This window comes from Delphinapterus leucas, chromosome 1, assembly GCF_059928025.1.
Source record: "Delphinapterus leucas isolate spDelLeu-1000000601 "Yukka" chromosome 1, BTC_Dleu_Yukka2, whole genome shotgun sequence".
NCBI classification, from domain to species: domain Eukaryota; kingdom Metazoa; phylum Chordata; class Mammalia; order Artiodactyla; family Monodontidae; genus Delphinapterus; species Delphinapterus leucas.
Window position 1 is genome coordinate 77,356,279 of NC_143129.1, and position 20,534 is coordinate 77,376,812.

At 53.8% G+C, this 20,534-nt stretch overlaps 1 protein-coding gene across 2 annotated transcripts in view; it reads right to left on the reverse strand.

Annotated features, from left to right (window-relative positions):
- Nucleotides 1-830: 830 nt before the first annotated feature.
- The window catches only part of RHBG (Rh family B glycoprotein), a 48,326-nt gene continuing 28,622 nt past the window's right edge, over nucleotides 831-20,534 (reverse strand). For both annotated transcript variants that reach the window (XM_089913709.1, XM_089913693.1), the window contains one exon: nucleotides 831-17,915. In XM_089913709.1, coding sequence (XP_089769835.1) covers nucleotides 17,815-17,915 — 101 coding nt within the window. In that variant the 3' untranslated portion in view covers nucleotides 831-17,814. The remainder of the gene's footprint in view (nucleotides 17,916-20,534) is intronic.

The following is a 20,534-nucleotide window of genomic DNA, read 5'->3' on the forward strand; positions in this document are numbered from 1 at the left end:
GTGGGGGTAAGAATTTATATCCTCAGGGTTGTTACAGGGGGCAAATGAAGAATTCTATATAAAAGATCTTATATGTTCTGATACCCACAGGTAAAGAGGAATTCTTAGATTGCAGAGTAGCTAAAGGCTACAGTTTGAAATGACTGTTGGAAAGTATATGATTGACCTCAGAGAGCCAAAGGACAGCTTTTTGGCATATTCTCGACTGAGGATCTCAAAACACTTAAACTTGAGAAAATTCCTCCTCCTTTTCAGCTTTGGAGTTGAGGAGGGACTCTTGGGACCTGAGGAAGCAGTGTCTGAAGCCTGGGGAGAGGAGGAACAGACCTCCGGAAGCCTGTTAAGGGAAGTGGCTGGAGTCCACATGGCAGAATGACCATTGTATTTTTTTTCTCCTTAATGGATCTTACCATGTTTTGGTAAGAGTACTTAAGATTGGTAAACTGACTTATGTAGGTAAAGAGGTATGGCTGTGTAAATGATAATTCCAAATTTATTCTATTAAGCTTCTGGAGTTACTAAAAAGAGTTTATTAAATTAAAGGACCAGTTAGGTAGTGGGTATAATTAACGAACCAAAGAGAGTTCTGTCTATCAGTATGCAGACTTTTCTTCTTCGCTGAAAGACTTTAAGAAGGGGTGTTTTCGGGGACTTCCCTGGCAGTCCAGTGGTTAAGACTCCGTGCTTCCAGTGCAGGGGGTGCAGATTCAATCCTTGATCTGGGAATTAAGATCCCACATGCTGCGTAATGCAGCCAGAAAAGAAAAAGGGGGAGGGGGTGTTTTCTGTCTTCTTGTCTCCCAACCCCCCACCTTCCCAACCACTGACTCTTTTTTTTTTTTTTTTTAATATTTATTTATTTATTTGGTTGTTCCGGGTCTTAGTTGCTGCATGTGGGCTCCTTAGTTGTGGCATAAGAACTGTTAGTTGCGGCATGCATGTGGGATCTAGTTCCCTGGGATCGAACCCGGGCCCCCTGCATTGGGATTGTGGAGTCTTAGCCACTGTGCCACCAGGGAAGTCCCCCAACTGCTGACTCTTGATTCCCAAGGGTGATAACTCACCAGAGAGCACAGACCCCTCTGCATTCTTCCACATCTGGAAGTCCTTCTGAGGCCTGTACTTCCCAAGGTGTGGGAGTTGGAATACTGATATTTATTTCTTCACACCCTTTCCACAGTGATGTTCTGGGGACCTTTGACCTTTCCATCTTCCTTCCTTTGCTATTGAGACCTCAGAGATCTTGAGCGGTTAGAACACTGTCTCATTCGGAGGCAGGGTGTACCAACTTCCTTAGTCGTTAAATGAGTTTAGGTTAATGCTTTAAAATCATTGGAGGGAAAGAGTAGACAAAACCATAGAAACATTCTCAGAACTTTGAGGAGAATGAGGAACAGGGCTGTGGAAGGTAAGTGTGGGCCAGGGCATATTTAGATAGGAGAGAGGTAAGAGAAAAAGGGGAACCCTTCCTTGCCACCCAGGCTCTCCCAGGGCTCAGAATGACACCCCCCCTCCTCTTGCCCTAATCCCCCCATTAAGGCTGCTCTGAGTTTGTTATGACAGCGGCTGAAGGCAGCTGAATTGCTGTTTGCTGTGTCTGCTAATTGGACTGAAGGGTTGGAATCTGGACACTGAAAGAGACCATTGTTGCTGTTTACCTTCCACAACTGCCTCCCTGGGGACCTTCTGGGTGAAGGGGAACAGCACGCCCTCAGGGTCATTGCACCCATTCCCTGTCTCTGCACAAGGGACTGGGGTGGGGGGAAAGTTCATCTCATTGCCTTGGAATGGCTTGAGCTCCCACAGCACAGAAGAGACAGGCCCAACACCTGAGTCGGTCTCCAGGCCAGGCTTGGGGCTATTGGGAGCTCCTAGGAGAGGGGAGGTTATATGTTTGTCCTTCTCCTCCCTCTTCATTCCCTTCTCCAGGGGGCCTAGCATTGCCCCTTCCTCCAGCTGCTCAGGCTTAACCCCTGAAATTTTTCTTATTTGCTTTCTTCCAGACCAGGGATTCTCAACTTGGTTATGCACTAATATCACCTAGGAAACTTTTTAAAAAATACTGATATTTGGGTCCAGCGTATCCCAGAGTGCCTGAGAATGAGGCCTAGGCATCAGTATCATTTAAAAGGCCCGTTGGTGTTTCTAAATGTGCATTTAAGGTTAAGAACCACTGATATAGGCTCATCTCTCTGCCTGGGAAACACGCAAACACACACACACACACACACACACACACCTGTGCACATGCAAGCAGGCACACACATACCCTTTCCTACTTTCCCTACCTTTCTGTTACCCCCCCACACAAGCTCCTAAGAGCCATAATACTATCAGGCAGATTGTGTATCTTCCTCATCTTTATTACTAGATTCCTCATAGGAGTCTTAGAATTTAGGATGGAATTTCGAAGTCTGTAACCTGTCCACTACTTCAGCCTGAGCTCTACCCCAAGGGCAGAAACTATGACTCCATCTCCATGTGGATTTCCAAGTAGGATCCAGATGAGGACTGATCTAATCCGGGACACTTAAATCATTAGGGATGAAGGAGTGTGAGTTTCAGAGTTTCATTGACTCTTGATCTCTTCCTCCCCCAAAGTAGTATTGGCTATTTGGAGATCTTCAGGGAGGAGAAACTGTCTTCAGAAATACATCTGCCCCTTTCCTTGCTGTTTCCAAATGTTTCTGCTTCTTCTCTTCCCTTTAGCTTCTCGTCTGGGGTGGGTGGGTGGGATCTCCACCACCCTCCCGCCCTCTTTCCTCCACAAGGGCACCAGAGCCGTATCCAGCACCACGGACAGCTCCCAGGCGGTGAGTGCGGTGGCTGTGCTGACCCCCTTCGGGAGGGTTAGGAGGGGATCCTGTCTGCACGGTTATATATCAAAGACTCTAGAATTTTTAATTTTGGGGAGTTGTTTGCAGGCAGCTGTTGAGTCTCAGGGAGAGGAAAAGGCTGAGGGCAGTTGCCATTCCGTCTCCAGGAAACTGGGTTTGTCCACTTTGGGGAGTCTGAATGAGAGGGCTCCAGCAGTAGGGAGGTTGAGGGTTAAATTTCAGGAAGAATTTAACCTAAGCTCATGTAAGGTACAGAGTGTATGGATCAGGCAGAGCCTTAGATAGCATCAGCTCTATAGCCCTCATTTTACAGATTCCCAAGAGAGTGCAAGAGGTATGACCAAGGTCACTCAGCTGGTTAGTGGAAAGGCCAAGATCCAGGCTCCCGGTTTCCAGCCTGGCCCTCTTATTGTGTCTGATACCTCCTTAAGGAGTCTCCCTGCCTGAGTTGGGTGGAGCAGCCCTATTGCAGGTAGGTAGAGTTCACAGGTTGCCCCCATACAAAAGACAGGATTCATGTCCAGACATGTGAGGTGTGTCCACACAAGCCAGGAAGAGATGGAACTGACTGCTCTCTCTGTCTGAGAAGGGTGGGAAGGGAGGCCTCAGAGAGAAGCACAGGGGAAGGCATACCTAGCAGTAGCTGGTAAGCCCATGGGAGACAAGGCAAGGGGGCAACAACCTGCCAGGGCAAAGAGGCCAGTGGATGGCCACAAGGAGTCTCCAGAGGCCGGCAAGAGTCACGCAAACTGGAATGGGGCCTGGGAAAGGTCCTTCTGTGTGCCCAGTCCTGCTCCCCCAACACCGCAAGCCTGGAAACAAAGGGACCATTCTTTCTAGGATTTGATGCCGCCATCTCCGGCTGGCAGTGCCAGGTGGTGGGGGCATCAGGGGGTGTCAATCCATTATCCCTCCCAACTCTCTAGGTCCTCTGGGGCTGGATGTTGGGGAGGTGGGTGTTCCATGGTATGTTGCCATGGCAACCACCCCAACCCCCACCTTCCAAAGCACAAAGAGAGACAGCTTGCACCCCCACCCCCACCCCACCCAGGAAGAACCTGGGTCTGGTTGGGAATCTTCCCTTGGGAATCCTCCTTTCTGATGCACAAGCCATGGCATGCATAAGCGTCACCCTCTTTTCAGCTGAAGGTTCAGCCATCAGCAGACCATACAGGCAGGGAGGCTGGTACATCCAGAGTCTCTGGGCAAGGTTGTGTAAGTGAGTCCCTTGTACTTAACCCTGTCTCCCCCCAAGCTCTCCTGTCCCTCACCTATAGCCAAGGCCATCCTAGGCCTTCTCAGCTGAAGCAACGGTGCCTTCCCCTACTCTTTCCCAGAAGTGAAGGACACCTCACTACCCCCAGCAAGCCCCCAGGCTGTGGGAACACAGAAGATGGGGTCATTCCTGCCACCCTCCATCTGTACCCTCCGCCATTACTCATTAGGCATTCTGCCCCCTCCTTCCGCTTGTTAAGCCTGATTTGCATACATTTGCATAATACAACTCATTTGCATTCCAGGAGGCTCTTGGTAGGAGCCAGGAAAAATGGGGAGGGGGGTTGGAGAAGAGAGAAAAGGGGAGAGATTTTGTTTTCATCAAAGTGTATGTGTTGGAGGGGGAGGTGGCAGGAAGAAGACAGAAATAAAAACTCACACTACTTTCTTTCTTCCCTTCTGCCCTCCCTCCCTATGCTAGACTCAAATGCCAAAGAGAGATGCCAAGGGGCCGGCTTTTCTGTCCTTTTTTGTCTTGCTTCCTCCGGCCTTGGCTCCCTAGCCTGGCCCCCCACCTTGTTGGGCTCAGGCTTCAGAAAGAAAGGGGCAAGGGTAGGAGGCAAGCTGTGGGAACGGAAGCAGAGGGAGAGAGGGAGGCCACCATCTTAGGTAGCTGGCGCCTATAAAATGGCCGCCTCTGACAGGTGTGGGCTGAGAGCCAGCCTTGGTTGGTGGACAGGGAGGGAGGTGAGACCATAAGAAGGACTTTCTGGCTGACCAGGAACATTGTTGAATCTTCCTACTAGTGGAATTGTGAGAAGAGGATGGGGAGAGAAGGAAGGAGGGAGAGATGAGGGATGGCAGCCCCAGAAGAGACATGAACCTCACATACGATCAGAGGTGGTAGAGAGGCCTCTGTGTTGAGTTTAGTTCCAGACCCCTCATGGGTGCCAGTGGTTAGAGAAATTGGAGGACTGTGAAGAGTGTAAAAAAAAATACAGGAAGAATCAGAACTGGGAGTATCAGCAGGAAAAGGAGGGGGAGAGGGTAAGGTGTGGGCAGGCAGGATTATCTGTCAGTTTGAGGGTTTCTCTGGGGTCTGTGAAGGGCTCCTCGCTATGTACTTGAGGTGAAGCTCCAAGTCTTCTCTCCTCAGCCCATCAGTCTGGCTTCCGCCTTCATAACTGGTGAAACCTGTGCCCTCTCCAGCCTCTCACACAGACTCTTCAACCGGACCAAATGGCCCTTGCTCAAGCCTGGTGACCTCTGTGGAACATTTCCTACTGATATCCATTTCATACTGATGTCTTCTCCTTTGGCCTTTGGTTCTTCTGCTATATCCCTGATTATTCATTCTGGGTTCTAGTCATTCAGTCCTCTGGGTAGATCAGTTCTCCAGTCAGAATTGTTTCCCAAAGTTCTGCTATCAGCTCTTTTTTTTTTTTTTTTCTTTCCACTCATGCTCTTTCACTTTAATCATTTCAACCATCATTTGGAATTATAAACGCTCACTCATTTCTCTAAACTCCAGATTTGCACCCTAACTACTGTGGTCCTGTCATTAGCTCCCAGATCAGACTGGAGTGGTGCATCTGATTGGCTAAGCCTGGACCTCATGACCAGGCCCTAGCTGCAAGGAAACCAGGGAAAGTACCTGTGCTTTTGGCTTCTGTAGTGGCTTATAAGTACAACCTCCCTCCAAAACTCATGAGATGGCCATTCCCCAAACATAGGGAGGGCATTCAGATGCTTCCTCACTCAGCATTGTGCTTTAAGTCTTGCGCTACATTCCTGCTTCCCCACCTCTATCAATAGCATCATTAAACTTCTAGGTCCTCAGGTGCAAATCCCAAGCATTATCCTGGATTTGCCTCCTTCCTTTCCCCTTCATCCAGATCAGTCACATCAGAACCCATCACTTCGTCCTCAGTAGCGCTCCTCACATCCATGCCTTCCTTTCCCTTACCCATATCTCCATGTCAGCTCATTCACTGAACAGGCATTTATTGGGTGCCTACTGTGTGCCAGATGCTATGTTGAAGAGGAAGGTGAAAGCTGCTTTGAGCGCCTAGCAGCCTGGTGGGGGAGACAAACACGAATAATTACAAGACAGTGTAAAGGCTGCCGTCCTGAAGACTTATACAAGGTGCTGTGGCAGCATGGGGGCCGGAGCCCTGGGACACCTTAGGTGAGTTAAGGAAGGCTTCCTGGAGGGGGCCAAAAGATAAGTGATAAAATAAAGGGAATAAAAGTGATCAAAGTTAAGCAGGGGCTAACAGTCTAAGGCGTCTGACGAAGTGCGTGGTGGGGAGTGGACAGCGTATGTGAAGGCAAGGAGGTAGGGAAGAGCATGTTGTGTCAGGCGACTAGCGTGTCCCTCGGAGGGAGTCTGACTGGGAGGAGATGGGAAATGGAGGCAGAAGTTCAGTTATTAGGAGCCTTATGTGCTTCACCAGGGAGACTGGATTTGATAGGGGTACTGGGCAGTTAGCTGACAGCCTCAGAGGTGCTGAGTGCAGAGTATGGCTCGGGGACAGCACATAACCACCCCCAGGATGAAGGGGGAAACCCGAATCTAGCTGCCCACTGAGCCCAGCACCAACCAGATACTTAACTGGCTCTTGGCTGGTTCTGAACAAAGAGAGGAATGTGAAAGGAGTGGGAGCCACCCGAAGAAGGGTCTCTGCCTCTCCCCCTCTAGAATCACCCTCACTCCTCTCGGCCACACATACCTGCACGGTCGGGCAGGCTCAGGGGAGCTCCCCGGGAAGAGACGTGGAGAAGCCAAGGTTGGTCCCCAGCACAGTGAGTGCCCTGAGGTCAGGACAGGAGATGGACCTCTGGGGACTGGAGTGAAGAACAGAGAAGTTCAGTCCTGGAAACTTCCTGGAGGAGGGAGTGGGAGAAGGGGTAAGGGAGGGTCCAGGGGTGGGCCAAGGCTCTGAGGAGATTCTTCCTAGAGAAGGGGTGAGAGGCTGGAGAGACAGCTGAGGAGATGACGATGCCACTGCCGGCCACTAGGGTGGAATGTAAGTGGGTGTGCCGCCTACCGCCCCTCCCCCAGGCGCAGCCTCTGCACAAAGACCTCTCTGTGAATAGCTGTGGAAGTGGCCATGTCAGGTGCGGGGGCTTAGCTCCCAGGGCCCACTGGGAGTGGGCTGGAATGGGGTTGGAGGAGGGGAGGGTGAGGGGTGGCCTCAAGCTTTAGCCAGGTCCTGGCAGGAAACAGAAGCTGAGATTTGGCCAGGTCTCACAGTGAGGCCACCCATGGTAGAGCCGTTCCCAGGACAGGCTCCTCTCCAGCACCAAGGCTCTGCCCCTGCTCCCTCCCCATGTCCTTCCAGGTGTATCTCCGATCCTGCCAGGCCTGTCTAGCCTCCCTTCCCCAACTGTACATGCCCTCCCATAGTACCTCTGCGGCTGGCCCCGCCCGGAGCCTCTCTCTTCTTCCAGCATAAGAGTCCCCTCCAGCTCTGCACAGAGCTCCCCGTCCAGGGAGGGCTATGTTGGGATCAAGACTGACCAGAGCCCAAAAAGGAGTCCAAGGTCCCCTCGGTCTTCACACCCAGGGGAGGTTTCTCTCCTTGCCTGGCCTCAGTGTCACTTATGCTAATTGGCAGTGTGGGTAGACCTTCTCCCCTACCTCCAACCCTCCGTTGGGTACACCGTCCCTGCTAATAAAAGTTTGGATTTGGGGCACTGGAAGCGGTAGAATGACAGTGGACGCACCTCAGCTGACAGGTTGCTCACAGATTTGATAAGAGGGGCTCCGGCCACAGGAAGAACAACAAAAGAAGGAGGTTTTGGTTTTCGACTCTGGAATAGGACAGGCTGGTCAAGATACAAATTCTATCTTCCCTCCCTTACTAGCTGGGTGGCCTTAGGCAAGTCACTTGACGTCTTTGGATCCTAACTTCCTTCCATGGTTATCCTGAGGATCAAATAGGTCGGTGTGGATGAAAGTGTTTTCAAGGCTGTGTGCAGATGTCCAGTGCCCATTCTAAATGCTGAGGGACACAGAGTTAGAGGGGCCACGATAGGCAGATGGGGACAATCCAGGAAGGCTTCCAGAGTTTGGAAATGAGGGAGTGGGTTGCTGGGGAGGAGAGTGAAGGGACTCTGGGTGCAGAACGTGATGAAGCCCTGTCTGGGAAGCGTGGCTGGGCTCTGTGGACTGGCTGGAGCTCTCTGGTCTCAAGCAGGTGAGCATCTTGCTGAGACAGGTTTGGGAGGCACTTGTTTTTAACAACTATGTGGTGAAAGGGACTCCATGACCATGGCTTCTTTCATCCTTCTCAGGAAGAACTTCCCACTGGCTCTGTGTGAATACTGTCCAGCCATTCCGGGAAGAGAGGAGGGGTGGAGTGAAGCTCGATTTCCCTTCATTGTCCTAACCCACTCTGCTCCCTCGTCTCAATGCTCTCCAGAGGGAACCTTAGCCAGACATTGTGACCCTCCACTGAATGAGTACAAAATGGTACCTCCAAGCCTTGCCACTTAGGACCCTCCCAAGTCCCTGATTTTAAGGTTCCTCAGCACTGTCAGGAGTGAGCAAAATTCAGACCAGTTTAGACCTCTCGGCTGGTGGGCCAGGGAGACTTTTGAGCAGGAGAGTCTTTTGTCTCTGAGCAGTCATCCCTTGTTGTACAAGCAAGAGTCTCGAGGAGGAATCCCCACAGATAGCAATGGAGCCTTTAGGCCTGGAGGGAAGGGACAGGCTGAGGCTGGCATATGGAGGGAGAGCCCTGGGCACAGGGTCATGAGCTTCACCCAGCTGGGGCTACCTTCTGCTGGGTTTGTCCATCTGGCACCAGCTGGCTTCCCGGCACTGCCCCCGCAACCAACCAGACTCCTTCTTCTGCTGTTACCATGGCAATTGGCTGCCATCTTGTACTTGGGGCACTATCTCATATCTGGATTTTCCCATGGGGTTCCTGGAGGATGGGAGATAGGTCTCCAGGGGATTTATCTCTCCTCTTGATATCCACCCAATAAAAAATCATATTAATATATGATTTTTAAAAATAGCCAAAACCAAGGCTTACTATATGTCAGGCTCTGCTAAATACTCTCTATGTGTTATTTAACATGGCTAAGAAAGCATTAATGAGACAAAATTTAAGGGGTTCCCACTCAGTTTCCTGTTTCTTTGACGGACTTTTCCTCTCTCCAACCAGGAAATTCCATGATCTTGCTTACTGCTGTCTTGGGAAGTCCTTTCCAGTGTCTAACCAAGATCTGTACTGCTGAAGTACCAGTTCTTTGACCCTTGGCTTGACATGGCTAATTGGAGAGGTAAGGAAGAACTGCCACCCAGCTTTAGTCACTTTATTGAGCTTCCCGGACTCCAGCTGTTGGGATAGGGAAACTGAGACTTGGCCAGATTGATGAGGGGCCCAAGTGCCCCTTAAAGACTTGGAGGTCCCAAGTCTAAAAGCTTTTGTTTAGAGAAGTGGAGTCAGTGTCACAAATGCTTTGAAATTTCCCTTCCTTGCCCCCATCCCCACCCAAAGAGAGAGGCAGGAGCCAGAGACCATTGGTAAGTGATAGTCTTCTAGCTCGGGTGCAGTGGGGGTGGAAGGCAGTCTCCCCCTCCAGCCACTGGGGACGTTCCAGCAGGGTCCCTGAGAGATCCTGGGAGGGTAAGAATTCCCTCCTTCTGTAGCTCAAGCAGAAGGCTGAGAATGGTCACCTTGAGCTAGAGGGGCACCTATAAGGGGCACTGAGCAGGGGCCAGCTTTGCAAGGGAATCCTGAATGAGGAGCAGGTGGAGAGAGAAAGGAGGCCATTGGCAACTGAGGAAGGGTGGGCTGGCAGGGAGGGGCTAGGGATAATTTACGATATCACTGTTCACCGCCCCGCTTTCCCAGCCCCCACCCTCTTCCCAGCCCCCTGCTACTGTACGGTTGCTAGGAGATGCTCCCTCTGTCTGGAGCTGGGAGGGTGTAACAGGCGGAGACTGTTCCATCTGGACTCCTCCTCCCCCACCCAGAGGAGGGCCCTGCGCTGGGCTTCATCTACCACCCCTTCCCAGGCCCTGACAGACACCAGTTTCCTCTGCTGTTCCCCCAAATCCAGCCAGCCTGGGGCTAGCAGGGTTCCCAGACAGGCTGAGGATCTGGAGCAAGGAGGGGAAAGAGAGCTGTGGAGGGAGATGCTAACAGACTTAGCGGGCACTGAGGGGCAGCTGGCTCACCTCGGGGCCTCTGGGAGCCAGCCCAGGCTGGGAATAGGGCCAGAGGGCGTCAGGGACACAGGCCTCAAGGAGCCCAGGTTTGAGGGAGACTGAGTCCCTACCTTTGGGGAGCTTCCAGTTTGATGGGTGAGGCAGACCTCCCATCCCCACCCCTCCATAGTATGGTCAAGGTCAAGGTTAGGGACTGGCAAAGGTGGGGTTGGGGGCAGGGAAGGGAAGGAGGAGGTGGGACAGGGAGGAAGGAGGCAAGTCTGGAAAGTCTGAGAGTCTAGGTAGGAGGAAGGTGACACTGATCTGAGCAGAGATGGGCAGCACAGCGGTGTGGCCTAGAATTTCAGAAAAAATTTCTTTCTGAAATTCTCTTCTCAGATTTTTTTTTTTTTTTGCGGTACGCCGGCCTCTCGCTGTCGCGGCCTCCCCCGCCGCGGAGCACAGGGTCCGGACACGCAGGCTCAGCGGCCATGTCTCACGGGCCCAGCCGCTCCGTGGCATGTGGGATCTTCCCAGACCGGGGCACGAACCCACGTCCCCTGCATTCGCAGGCGGACTCTCAACCCCTGCGCCACGAGGGAAGCCCATCTTCTCAGATTTTAAAGCTGTTGGAGAAGTCGGGTGAGGAGAACTTTGGGGGCTCCCAACTCCGGGTGGGGCAGGAAAGGAATGCTGTGCCCACAGCTGTGCTTCTGACACCTGATTTCTGTGTAGCCCCTATTGATTTTATTCTTTCCTAGGCACAGCTTCCCTCCACCCCAGGAAGGAAGGGACTGACCTTGATCTGGCACCCACTTGCTTGTGTAAGCCCTTTCCTAGCCATTGTCTCAGTTAATCTTCCAACGGTCCTGAAAACTGGTGCTACTGTCCCCACTTTACAAAGGCATAATCAGAGCCCCAAGTCACAGGACTAGTAAGTTGGGCTGGGCTTCAAATGGATCTTGGTGGCTCCCACAGCATATGCTGTCTCCCTCCCCTGTGCTGACTTCCTGCAGAACGTGTTCCAAACACAATCGGAGGGACTGAGAGGAGAGATGGCCAGATTGGGGGGGGGCCTTCTCTGCATGTTCTCAGGGGAGGAAGGGGCACTCCTTCTCAGGTGCAGGAGTGAAGCCTGAGGAATGCTGAAACAGTCCTTGCAGGTTAAAGACAGGACTGGGGAAGAGGCCACGGGAGCTGTAGAAGTCAACAAAATCTTCCCAGGTTTGTCCCGAGCCAAGGAAATATGCTTTCTGTCTTCCTGAAGCAAGCAAGTGCCCTGGGCCACCGCCTAGCCTCTCACCTGTTTGGGATCTGAGCTCCTGCCCTGGGCATGCCCTCTCTTCCTCCCCCTCCACACACACAACCCCTGCCATGGCCCTGCGTAGAGCACCTAGAAGACGCTCCTAGACTCATCCATTGTCATGGTGGCCCCCTTTTACATGGAGCCCTCCCTGGTCTCTCGCATTTCCTAGTCACTGGACACTTGCCCTCTGCCTCCTGCTAAGGTCTCCATCCAAAGAGAACCTTTTTCAATCTTGACATTTTTTTTCTTTTCAGACCAAAAAGAAGAACCTACTTCACCCAGCTGGCTTGGGTTCCCTCTGAGAAGCCGTCCTGATTGACTGAAAGATAAGGCTAAACTCTAGCAAGTTGAAGAGCTCTTTCAAGAAGCCTTTGAGCCAGAGAGAAGTGGGGAGGCCCTAGCCTCCAGCCTGGGCAGCCCACTGTACCTGGAGCCACCTGGGATAACACTTTGCTTCACCATTGCTCCTGGGTCTACAAGCTGTCCATCCCACCCGTCCTGGTTTCTCCTGTGTTGTCTGAGCTGAGATTCCTCTGAGATGGAAGTCCCATCTCCTGTCTAATAAAGACTCTTGAATACTGACCAACAGTACTAGTGGTAGTGGATGTACCTGGGCAGGGGAGGGGCTGAATGAGAGGAGGGCAGTACCAGGCTCCCTCAAGAGACCAATGCTATAAAAGCCACCATTGCAACAAAAGGGGGAAGCCTCACTAAGACAGAACTCCCACCTGTGGGGGATGGGTTGGGGAGGAAAGATCTCTTTGGCTCCTCCCACCTCTCTGAGGCATCCCAAGGCCCCTGGGAACACCATCCATGATCTGGTCAGTCCCAACTCAGAGCAGTGGGCTGACACTCCCAGCCAAGGAGGCCCCTAGGTACCACCCCAAGGACCAAGAGGATGGGAGAGGGTGGGGTTGCTCCCCCAGAGTGCCTGTGTGGGAGGTCACTGGATGGCCCTCTGTCTCAGCCACCAAGGGACACATCCTTAGAAATGTCCTCCAGGGTTTGAACAGACCAGAGATAAAGAGCATCCCTGCTTCACAGGGCCACCCACTCCTGCTTCCTCTCTGTCCACCCTCAGTAGAGGCAGAAGGGGACGAATATGCTTAACAAGAGGGATTCAGGTTAGACAGCAGGTAGGACTTCCCAACAATACCTGGGAGGGAACCTGAGGGAGCAGGGGAACCACAGCAAGAAGGAACTGTGCTCTTGGTCTCATTTGCCCCATAACACACCTGCATAAAACATGCTCCCCCAAAAGATAGCGCCCCCCCCCCTCCAATCTCTATAGAGATTTCCTGCTGGAAAGTGTTAGCAGAGTCCAGAGTGCCAGCTCCTTTTAAGCCTTCTACCACTCCCTAAAAAGTCCTTCCTCCCATCTAACAACAATCCCTCCATGGAACTATAGCTGGAATCCTGGGATTTTTCTAAATAAAAAGGCTTAAGATAATACACATGGTTCAATTCCAACGGCACAAGAGGGAAAGTATGCCTCTTACCCTCTCCTGTTCCCAGCCACCCACCTCCTCTCCCAAGAGGCAACCACTGGTGCCTATGTCCTCCCTGAGATACTTTGCACATCCAAGCACGTATGTCTACACACCCCTCCCCTTCGATTTAAACACTGACCACAGCATTTTTAGCTCCTCTAGGCCAGGGCTCCTAGCCTCAGGTCAAGATGAACCACAGGGGGATCCTTGCATCTGCTGAAATTGCACACAGAATGCTGGCTAGGCACCTGGGCATGATTTCCAGGAAGAAGGAATGCGTTAAGAACCACCTGTTCTAGCCCAGCTCCTCATTTTACAGAGGAAACTGAGGCCAGAGAGGGGAAGGGCTGTGTCCTGGGTCCTCAGCATGGTGGAGGCCCATGAGGAGAATTCCAAGCTCCCCTAACCTACATTCCAAGGAGCCCCAGGACCCCCCACAAGGACAGGGTCTAGGAGGGCTGATTGAGGCCAAGGATGCACCCAGGAAAAGGCAGTTCCATTTGTATCACAATCTGGCATATTTAAGGGGTGGAGCCTGGGCTCACCAGGTCAGGCAAGTGCTTCTGAAGTTCCCAGACCTCCTTTCAGGATCCTTCCAACTGCGCAGCCTTGCAAGGACCCATTGCAGCCCTGGGATCAGCCCCCAGAGGAGGAGGGGTGAATGGAGACAGGGTCTGGCCTGGGATCAGCAAGAAGGAAGTTGCCCAGGTCTGCCCTCCCCCTCCCCCTGCTTTTGTTTGGACCCTGGAGCCTAAGCATCAACCTTCTATGGCTTCCTTACCCTCTGGGTTTTGGGGGGCCTGGGCAGGGAAAAGCAGCCCTCTGCCTCCATTAGTGGCCTGGGCTCCTGGCTTGGAAGGGAGGCTCCTGGCGAAGGAGCTGGGGCAGCACGAGGAGGTGGGAGGAAGGACTTATGTGAGCACAGGAAAAGAAAGCCGGACACTAGTGACAGCAGGTGGGAGAGGAGCCACAGAGGGTGGGCTGCCTTTTGGAAACAGAAAGGCCCAGACCCAGACAGGGGCAGAAGGGGTGGGGAGGGACCCCTCCCTCGACAGGGATGCCAGGACTGGGCTGGGAGGGTCCAGGCAGACACTTAAGAATCTGCTCTCAGAGTCCCACTGAGCATATGCAGATGAGGTCTGTCTGTATGCAAATGAGACCGTCTGTATGCAGATGAGGGAAGAGGGCATTCTCTTCTCAGGGTTACCATAGAGCCCATCCCTGCCCCCTTCCCTCAGGGCCCCAGGTGCAGGGCAGCCTGCAAAGAGGCCAGGCCTGGGGAGGAGCAACCTGCAATAGAAGGTTAGACTTTGGGAAGAACTTACCAAAGGAAAATGGCCAGTCCTGTGAAATGAACTGTAGAGGAAATGAGGAATATAGAGGGGCTGCTGAGAGAGCCAGGCAAAAAAGATGGGGGTGGACTGTGAAAGAACATCTCAGTCACCCAGAAACTCAGGCAGACTGCAGAAAGCTTTGAAAGGGAGGCAGGAAAAAAAAGAATTTCGATTGAGTATCCACTTTGTGCCAGGTCCCACATGGAGTGTCTTCTACTGTCTCACTATTCCCGGTGATAACCCTGTGAGGCCTTTCACAGATGAGGCCCAGACAGACTGACAGGTCCAGGTCACACAGTTTGCAAATGGCAGGGCCCTGGGCTGTCTGACTCCATGGCAGGCAGCCATGGCTTAGGATCTCCTTACTCCTCCCTTCTGGCGAGCTGCTCCTCCTAACCTGAGGGGAACTGAAGGGCCTTAGGGGTTGGGAGGCTGTGCCTGAGTAAGGAGTGCTGCTAGCCGCTGAGGGGAGGTCTGGCTGGGTCTCAGACCCAGAGAGGGCCGGCCGATGGCTGGGAACTGGCGGTGGAAGGTAGGGTGTGGCTGTGGGGGTAGCTGAGTGGGCAGAAGCCAGGAGGGGGACATCAGGGCTGGGAAGGACGCCAGGGATAATACGGTGGGGGAAACTGAGGCCCACAGGGATTGGGAGGATTGCCCTCCTCACTCAGCAGATCCAGGTCCAAGCTGGGCCTGAACCCAAGACACTGCGCCCCCAGCCCAGGGCACCTTTCTGGGAATGCAGAGGCTGGGAGTCGGGGCGTCTAGGGGAATAGCCTCTCCTCTTCCTTCGGTGGCCCCTGGTCCCCCACATCCCATGGTGTAGCCAAGGCCTTTGTGGGGAAGCCGTGGGGAAGAGAGGCCCCTTGTTGGCCCATTCATTTTGCTGGAGGCTCGGCCAATGCCAGCCCAGGCACCGGCTGGGCTCTCCTTCCTGGGGGTGCCAGCCGGCCCCCACCCACTGCCACTGCCCGCTCCGCTCCCCAGCTCTGGCGTTTCCTGGAGCCTCAGGGCTTTGGCCCTGGTCCCGGCTGAAGGATGGCGGGGAGCCTCAGCCCCCGCGTCCCCCGCACCTCGCCTTTCACACGCTGGCACCAGAGCCGTGGGAACGCTGGACGGCAGCTGGGCACCGGTGCCCGGCTCTGCCCACCCCCAGCCCGGCCGACCTCAGAGAGGGGAGAGGAACAGGCTGCCCCAAAAAAAGCCCCCTCCGGGATGGGGCCCTAGAAATCCTTAGCACTAATTATGAATCTGGGGACAAACAAGGCATTTGCAAGTCAATTAGTGACAGAACTTTCCCAGGAAAGAGCTTCATCCAGGCTCAGCTTCAGACAGGGCCACATGCTGGGTCATCTTGTCCCTCCCCCTGCCTCTGCCCTGCTCAGAGCTCAGGGACAGAGGCCGCCCAATGTTCTGCCAGTCCCTACGTGGCGGAGGGTCTCAGAGCCCTGATGGGCAACAAGGGGCAAGAGGGCAAGGCTGCACTCTGCTGAGGTCAGCTGGAGGTCACTATAGCGCTGCCACCAGGAGACGTCCCGTCAGGGCCCTGGCCTCAGTTCCACCTGTGACAGAACCTGGCTGCTCCTGGATGGAATTGCCAAGGAGACAGCTGGCCCGGACAGGGTGGCATGGATGGGTTGACAGGAAAATAGAAGTCATTGTGAAAGGGCCGGGGGGAGATGCTACCCGGAGGACACAAAGAAACCAGGACAAGAGGAGACCAAGGGAGAGACAAGTGGTCCCGGGCATCTCAGCTCGTGCCCAGGCAGGAGGCACATAATCCGAGGGGGCGCAGCCACACACATGGGAACGTCAGGCGGACTAGCCGGCCATCTGGGGCCACTTCCCATAGAGAGGGCGACAGAGCCCGTGAGGCGGCTGCTCCCAGGCGGGGAGGCCTTCAGCTGGGAGAGGGGCTCTCTGCTGAGAGGACCCCTTAATTGGGGGAAGAGAGTGAGGGAAGGGGCTATTTGGGGGCAAAAGCCCTAGAGCCAGCCTCGCCATCTGAGGGAGATTAAGGGATTATAATTAAAATGCGTTTGAGGGACTCCAAGCAGGTGGGTTGGGGCTGGTGCTAACGATCTAATTGCTGCCTTTAGCCAGGGCTGTAGCCAGGGCCCGGCTGCTGGGGCTCGGTAATGAGTGGGGGTGGGTTCCTTTTAAAGGAGGGTGGGTGAGAAGAGGCGGAGTTGCGGGGCCAGGAGGGGCATTCTTTCTCTCCACTGTGAACACCTCAGCTCACGGGGTCCTGTGCCCCGGCGAGGCTCCCCCTACTGCTCTCCCTGAGAAACCAAGGGGAAGGCTGCGGTTCAGTGGAGTTCTGGGAGCCTGGAGAAGAATCTGGGGGGCCAGGAGTGAGCAAGGAGGATACTTACGTTCCCACAGAGAGAGGACATTGAGACGGGGATGGTTAGGGTGTCCTGGGAACAGTTACAACGCCAACACGAACTGCAAACGTACTCTGTGTCGAGCATTGTACAAAACACTCTATAAACTGATTTCACCCTCACAACCATGGTAAAGTAGGTCTCCCCCTCGGGACTAGGGCTGGGCCCAGCCCCCTGGCTAAGCAGACGCCAGGGGTCCCACTGGCCAGGGGTGGCTCCTTTCTAGGAAGGGACGGATGAACAAACCCTCTCTAGACTCTGAGAGACCTCAGGCTGAGGGGCAAGAGCATGCAGATTGTAGCCCAAAGACCCCGGACTCTGGGAGTCCAGCCTGACCGAGGTGGTGCAGACCCCCTCCTGCCTCGCATGCAGAAGGTACACTAGGGACCTGGACACACATCAGGTGTCACACCGCTAAGCCTTTGCATATGCTGTTCCCTCTCCTTGGAAAGCCATCCCTTCTGCTCCGTTTCTGCCCTCTGAGAGATCTTCCTCTCCCCTGCAACCCCTAGATCCCCTAAGAGGTAAGTGTTCTCTCTGGCTGCCTAGAGCCTGGCTGAGAAGGTGCTTACCACGCATTTAGGAAACAGATGAATGGCCTGGTGAGGGGCTGGTGTTTACTTTTATAAGTAAATGTCTGAGCAGCTCTGGGAGGATACAGGGGAGACCAGAAACATTAGTTGCCTCTGGGATGGGAACTGGGTGGTGGAGACCCGGATGCAGGAAGGAAACTTTACTGTGTGGTACACCCTTTCGGGCCTCTAAAGTTTTATGCCCTTAAAGTGAAGAAATTACTGGGGACCTCCCTGGTGGCCTGTGGTTAAGACCCCTCGCTTCCACTGCAGGGGGCATGGCTTCGATCCCTGGTCAGGGAACTTAAATCCCATATGCCACATGGCCAAATAAGTTATTATTATTATTATTTTTTGGCTGCGTTGGGTCTTTGCTGAGCGAGCTTCCTCTGTTTGCCGCAAGGGGGGTGCTACTCTTCGTTGCGGTGCGCGGGCTTCTCATGGCGGTGGCTTCTCCTGTTGCGGAGCACAGGCTCTAGAGCGCAGGCTCAGTAGCTGTGGCGCACAGGCTTAGTTGCCCCGCGGCATGTGGGATCTTCCTGGAGCAGGGCTCAAACCCATGTCCCCTGCGTTGGCAGGCGTATTCTTAACCACTGCACCACCAGGGAAGCCTCAAATAAATAAATAAATAAATAAATAAATAAAATTAACATTTTAAAAAGTGAAGAAATTATCATTCAGAAATACATCTAATTTAAAATAATAATTACTGCATCTTTTTTGAAAGCTTGGGAAGGACAGTGTTTAACCCCAAAGGCCAGAGCATAAGAGAACCCCTGAGACTCCTCGCTGGGGAGGAAACAGTGCAATTTCAGTTCCTTCCCTCTACCTCCCCCTTCTCTCACCCTGCTCCTGCCTCCTCCCAGGGCCTGGTCCCTGTGCCCCACACTCCGCCGGGTCCTCTAAGAGCATTTCAGTGTTGGCCCAGGGAGCAGAAGCGCCCCCTCCCTATCGGGTGGGCATTGCGGGCAGAGCCCCTGGATTCTCACTAGCCCTGCACAGGGCAAGTCACTGAAGCTCCCCAAGCCAGCAGCTGCCCCTGTGAACACACAGTGACGGCCTGGCTGCTCTCCCCTGAAGAGGTCTGAGGGCGGCTGCCCGCCCTCCTCTGCACATGCCCGAGGGACGCTTGCTGCCCAGCCCCAGCCGTGGGCCCTGCTATCTCCTGTGTGCTCTCTCCCAGACCACCTCCTGTCTCTGCGCCTCCTTGTCCCATCTGGGGCATGGGTGTATCCCTGCCCTTCCTCCCCCTGTATGGCTGAGCTGAGGATAAAGGAGCTCTGGGCACCCAGTCTTAGCATTCTTATCTGAAAAATGGGGATACAAACAGTAGCTATTTGCCAGAGCTGTTGGGGGGATTAAATGAGATAATGTATGTAAAGTGCTTGGCGCGGCGGGGCACAAAGTGGGGGCTCATAAATGGTGGCTGTTATTATAGTTATTAAATGGGAGGGACCCTGCAAAATGTGCTAGCCTGGGGAAGGGACTCGTCATTATTGCTCTGGCTGGGAATAATGAGGCCTTGTGGTAATAGCCCCTCGCACTCCCAGGCCCCTCTGACAAAAGGACGCAGCGGCTGCGGACGGGCCCGACAAAGTGAGAAGTGAATGGTACATAATGGGACACTTAGGGGCTTAGCCCAGGCTGGAGGGCGCTGGGAAGGACCCTCCGGCTGTGGCTCCAGGTGCTGAAGGACCCCACAGGCCGGAAACCCAAGCCGATGGGTCGCCCTTTCTTTGCTTCAAGGCGGCTTGGCCAAGAGCCTTCAGCCGCAAACCCAGGTCATCCGGGCCTTCGCTAATATGGGCAAAGCGCCCCTAAGTGCCAGGTGCCGCTCTGTGTGCCAGGGCACCAGCCCGCACCAACAGACCCCAGGACCTCAGGCCTCGTGAGGCTACTGTGGGAGACCAACATGAATCCAAGCAAATACTCAAAATAGGTAGAGATGCTGATGAATGATCTGAAGAAAAATAGGAAGGGAAAGGGAACATAAGGGCTGGAGTTGGGGTGGCGAATTCAACTTAAAATAAGGTGCCTCCGGAAGGCCAGATTTTGTCCAAACTTTCCTTGTGGAAGATGTTAAATAGATGCAAAAATAAATAGACTAATCTAACGAACCCCCATCTACCCCTCATCCAGCTTCAACAACGGCCAGTCGTTCCATCTGCACCTCCACCTACTCTCCCCCACCTCCCGTGTCACTTTTTAGGAAACTCCAGACTTCTCCTTTCATGGAGGATGTGATTTGAGCAAAGACCAAAGGAGAAGAGGAAGCCAGCCACGTGGTCATTAGGGAGGTGAGCATTCCAGGCAGAGGGAGCAAGTGCAAAAGCCCTGTGCCTAGGATTGGAAGATCAGGCTCTAATCTCAGTTTTGCCTCTACTGGCTGTGTAAACTCACACGAGTCCCTTCACTGCTCCAAAACTCAGTTTTGTCATCTGTGAAATGAGGCTGATGCCCTCACCCCACAGGGAGTTTGTAGAGGTGGAATGAGAATCTCTGCGAGTGTTTTATAAAGTAGAGCAACACGCCAGGATCAAGGTCTACTCTCAGAAACTCAGTGTCTTGGTGGAGGTGAGGCAAGGCCCCAGGGTACCCAAGACTAGGTAGGGGTTGGGAAGGGGGTCTGGGGGTGGTTTCCTGCAGAAGGTTACCCCCAAACTTAGTGTAGCAGGCTACGGTGATGGGGAGGGGGCTTGAGCTCAGAGCTAGGCCATGTCTGCTGGCCTCCCCCTCACCCCCACCCCCATGGATGGGCCACAGGATCCCAGGCTGCTGGAAACAAGAGAAGGGCCAAAGGCCTGAATGGCCAACTGTTCTCTGAGGAGGCTTGGCCCCCTCTAAAGACCCTTATCACCACATCCACCTCCCTCCCAGGGTGATTATCACCCAGAGGGGCCTTTCCTGGGGTACACAAAGAGACCCTCCACTCCCATCCTCTAGGCAGGATAATGGGCCATTCACACTGAGGGGACCCCAGCCCCACACCTGGCCCTCTCAGGCAGCCCCCGACAGCCCCATTGTCCCAGGCCCGCCTTGCACACGGGTGTCAGTGGCAGGGAAGCCCTAGCCCCCAGCTGGAGCGCTCCTGGACTTCCCCCACCTCCCCAGCCGCCTGGACTCTGGGCTCGATCTCGGGGGGAGGTGGGCCCACCATTCATCCCACACCCGCTCACTCGGAATTTCACTCCTCTCGAAAGTCCTTACAGAGCGATGGGAAAATGGGAGGG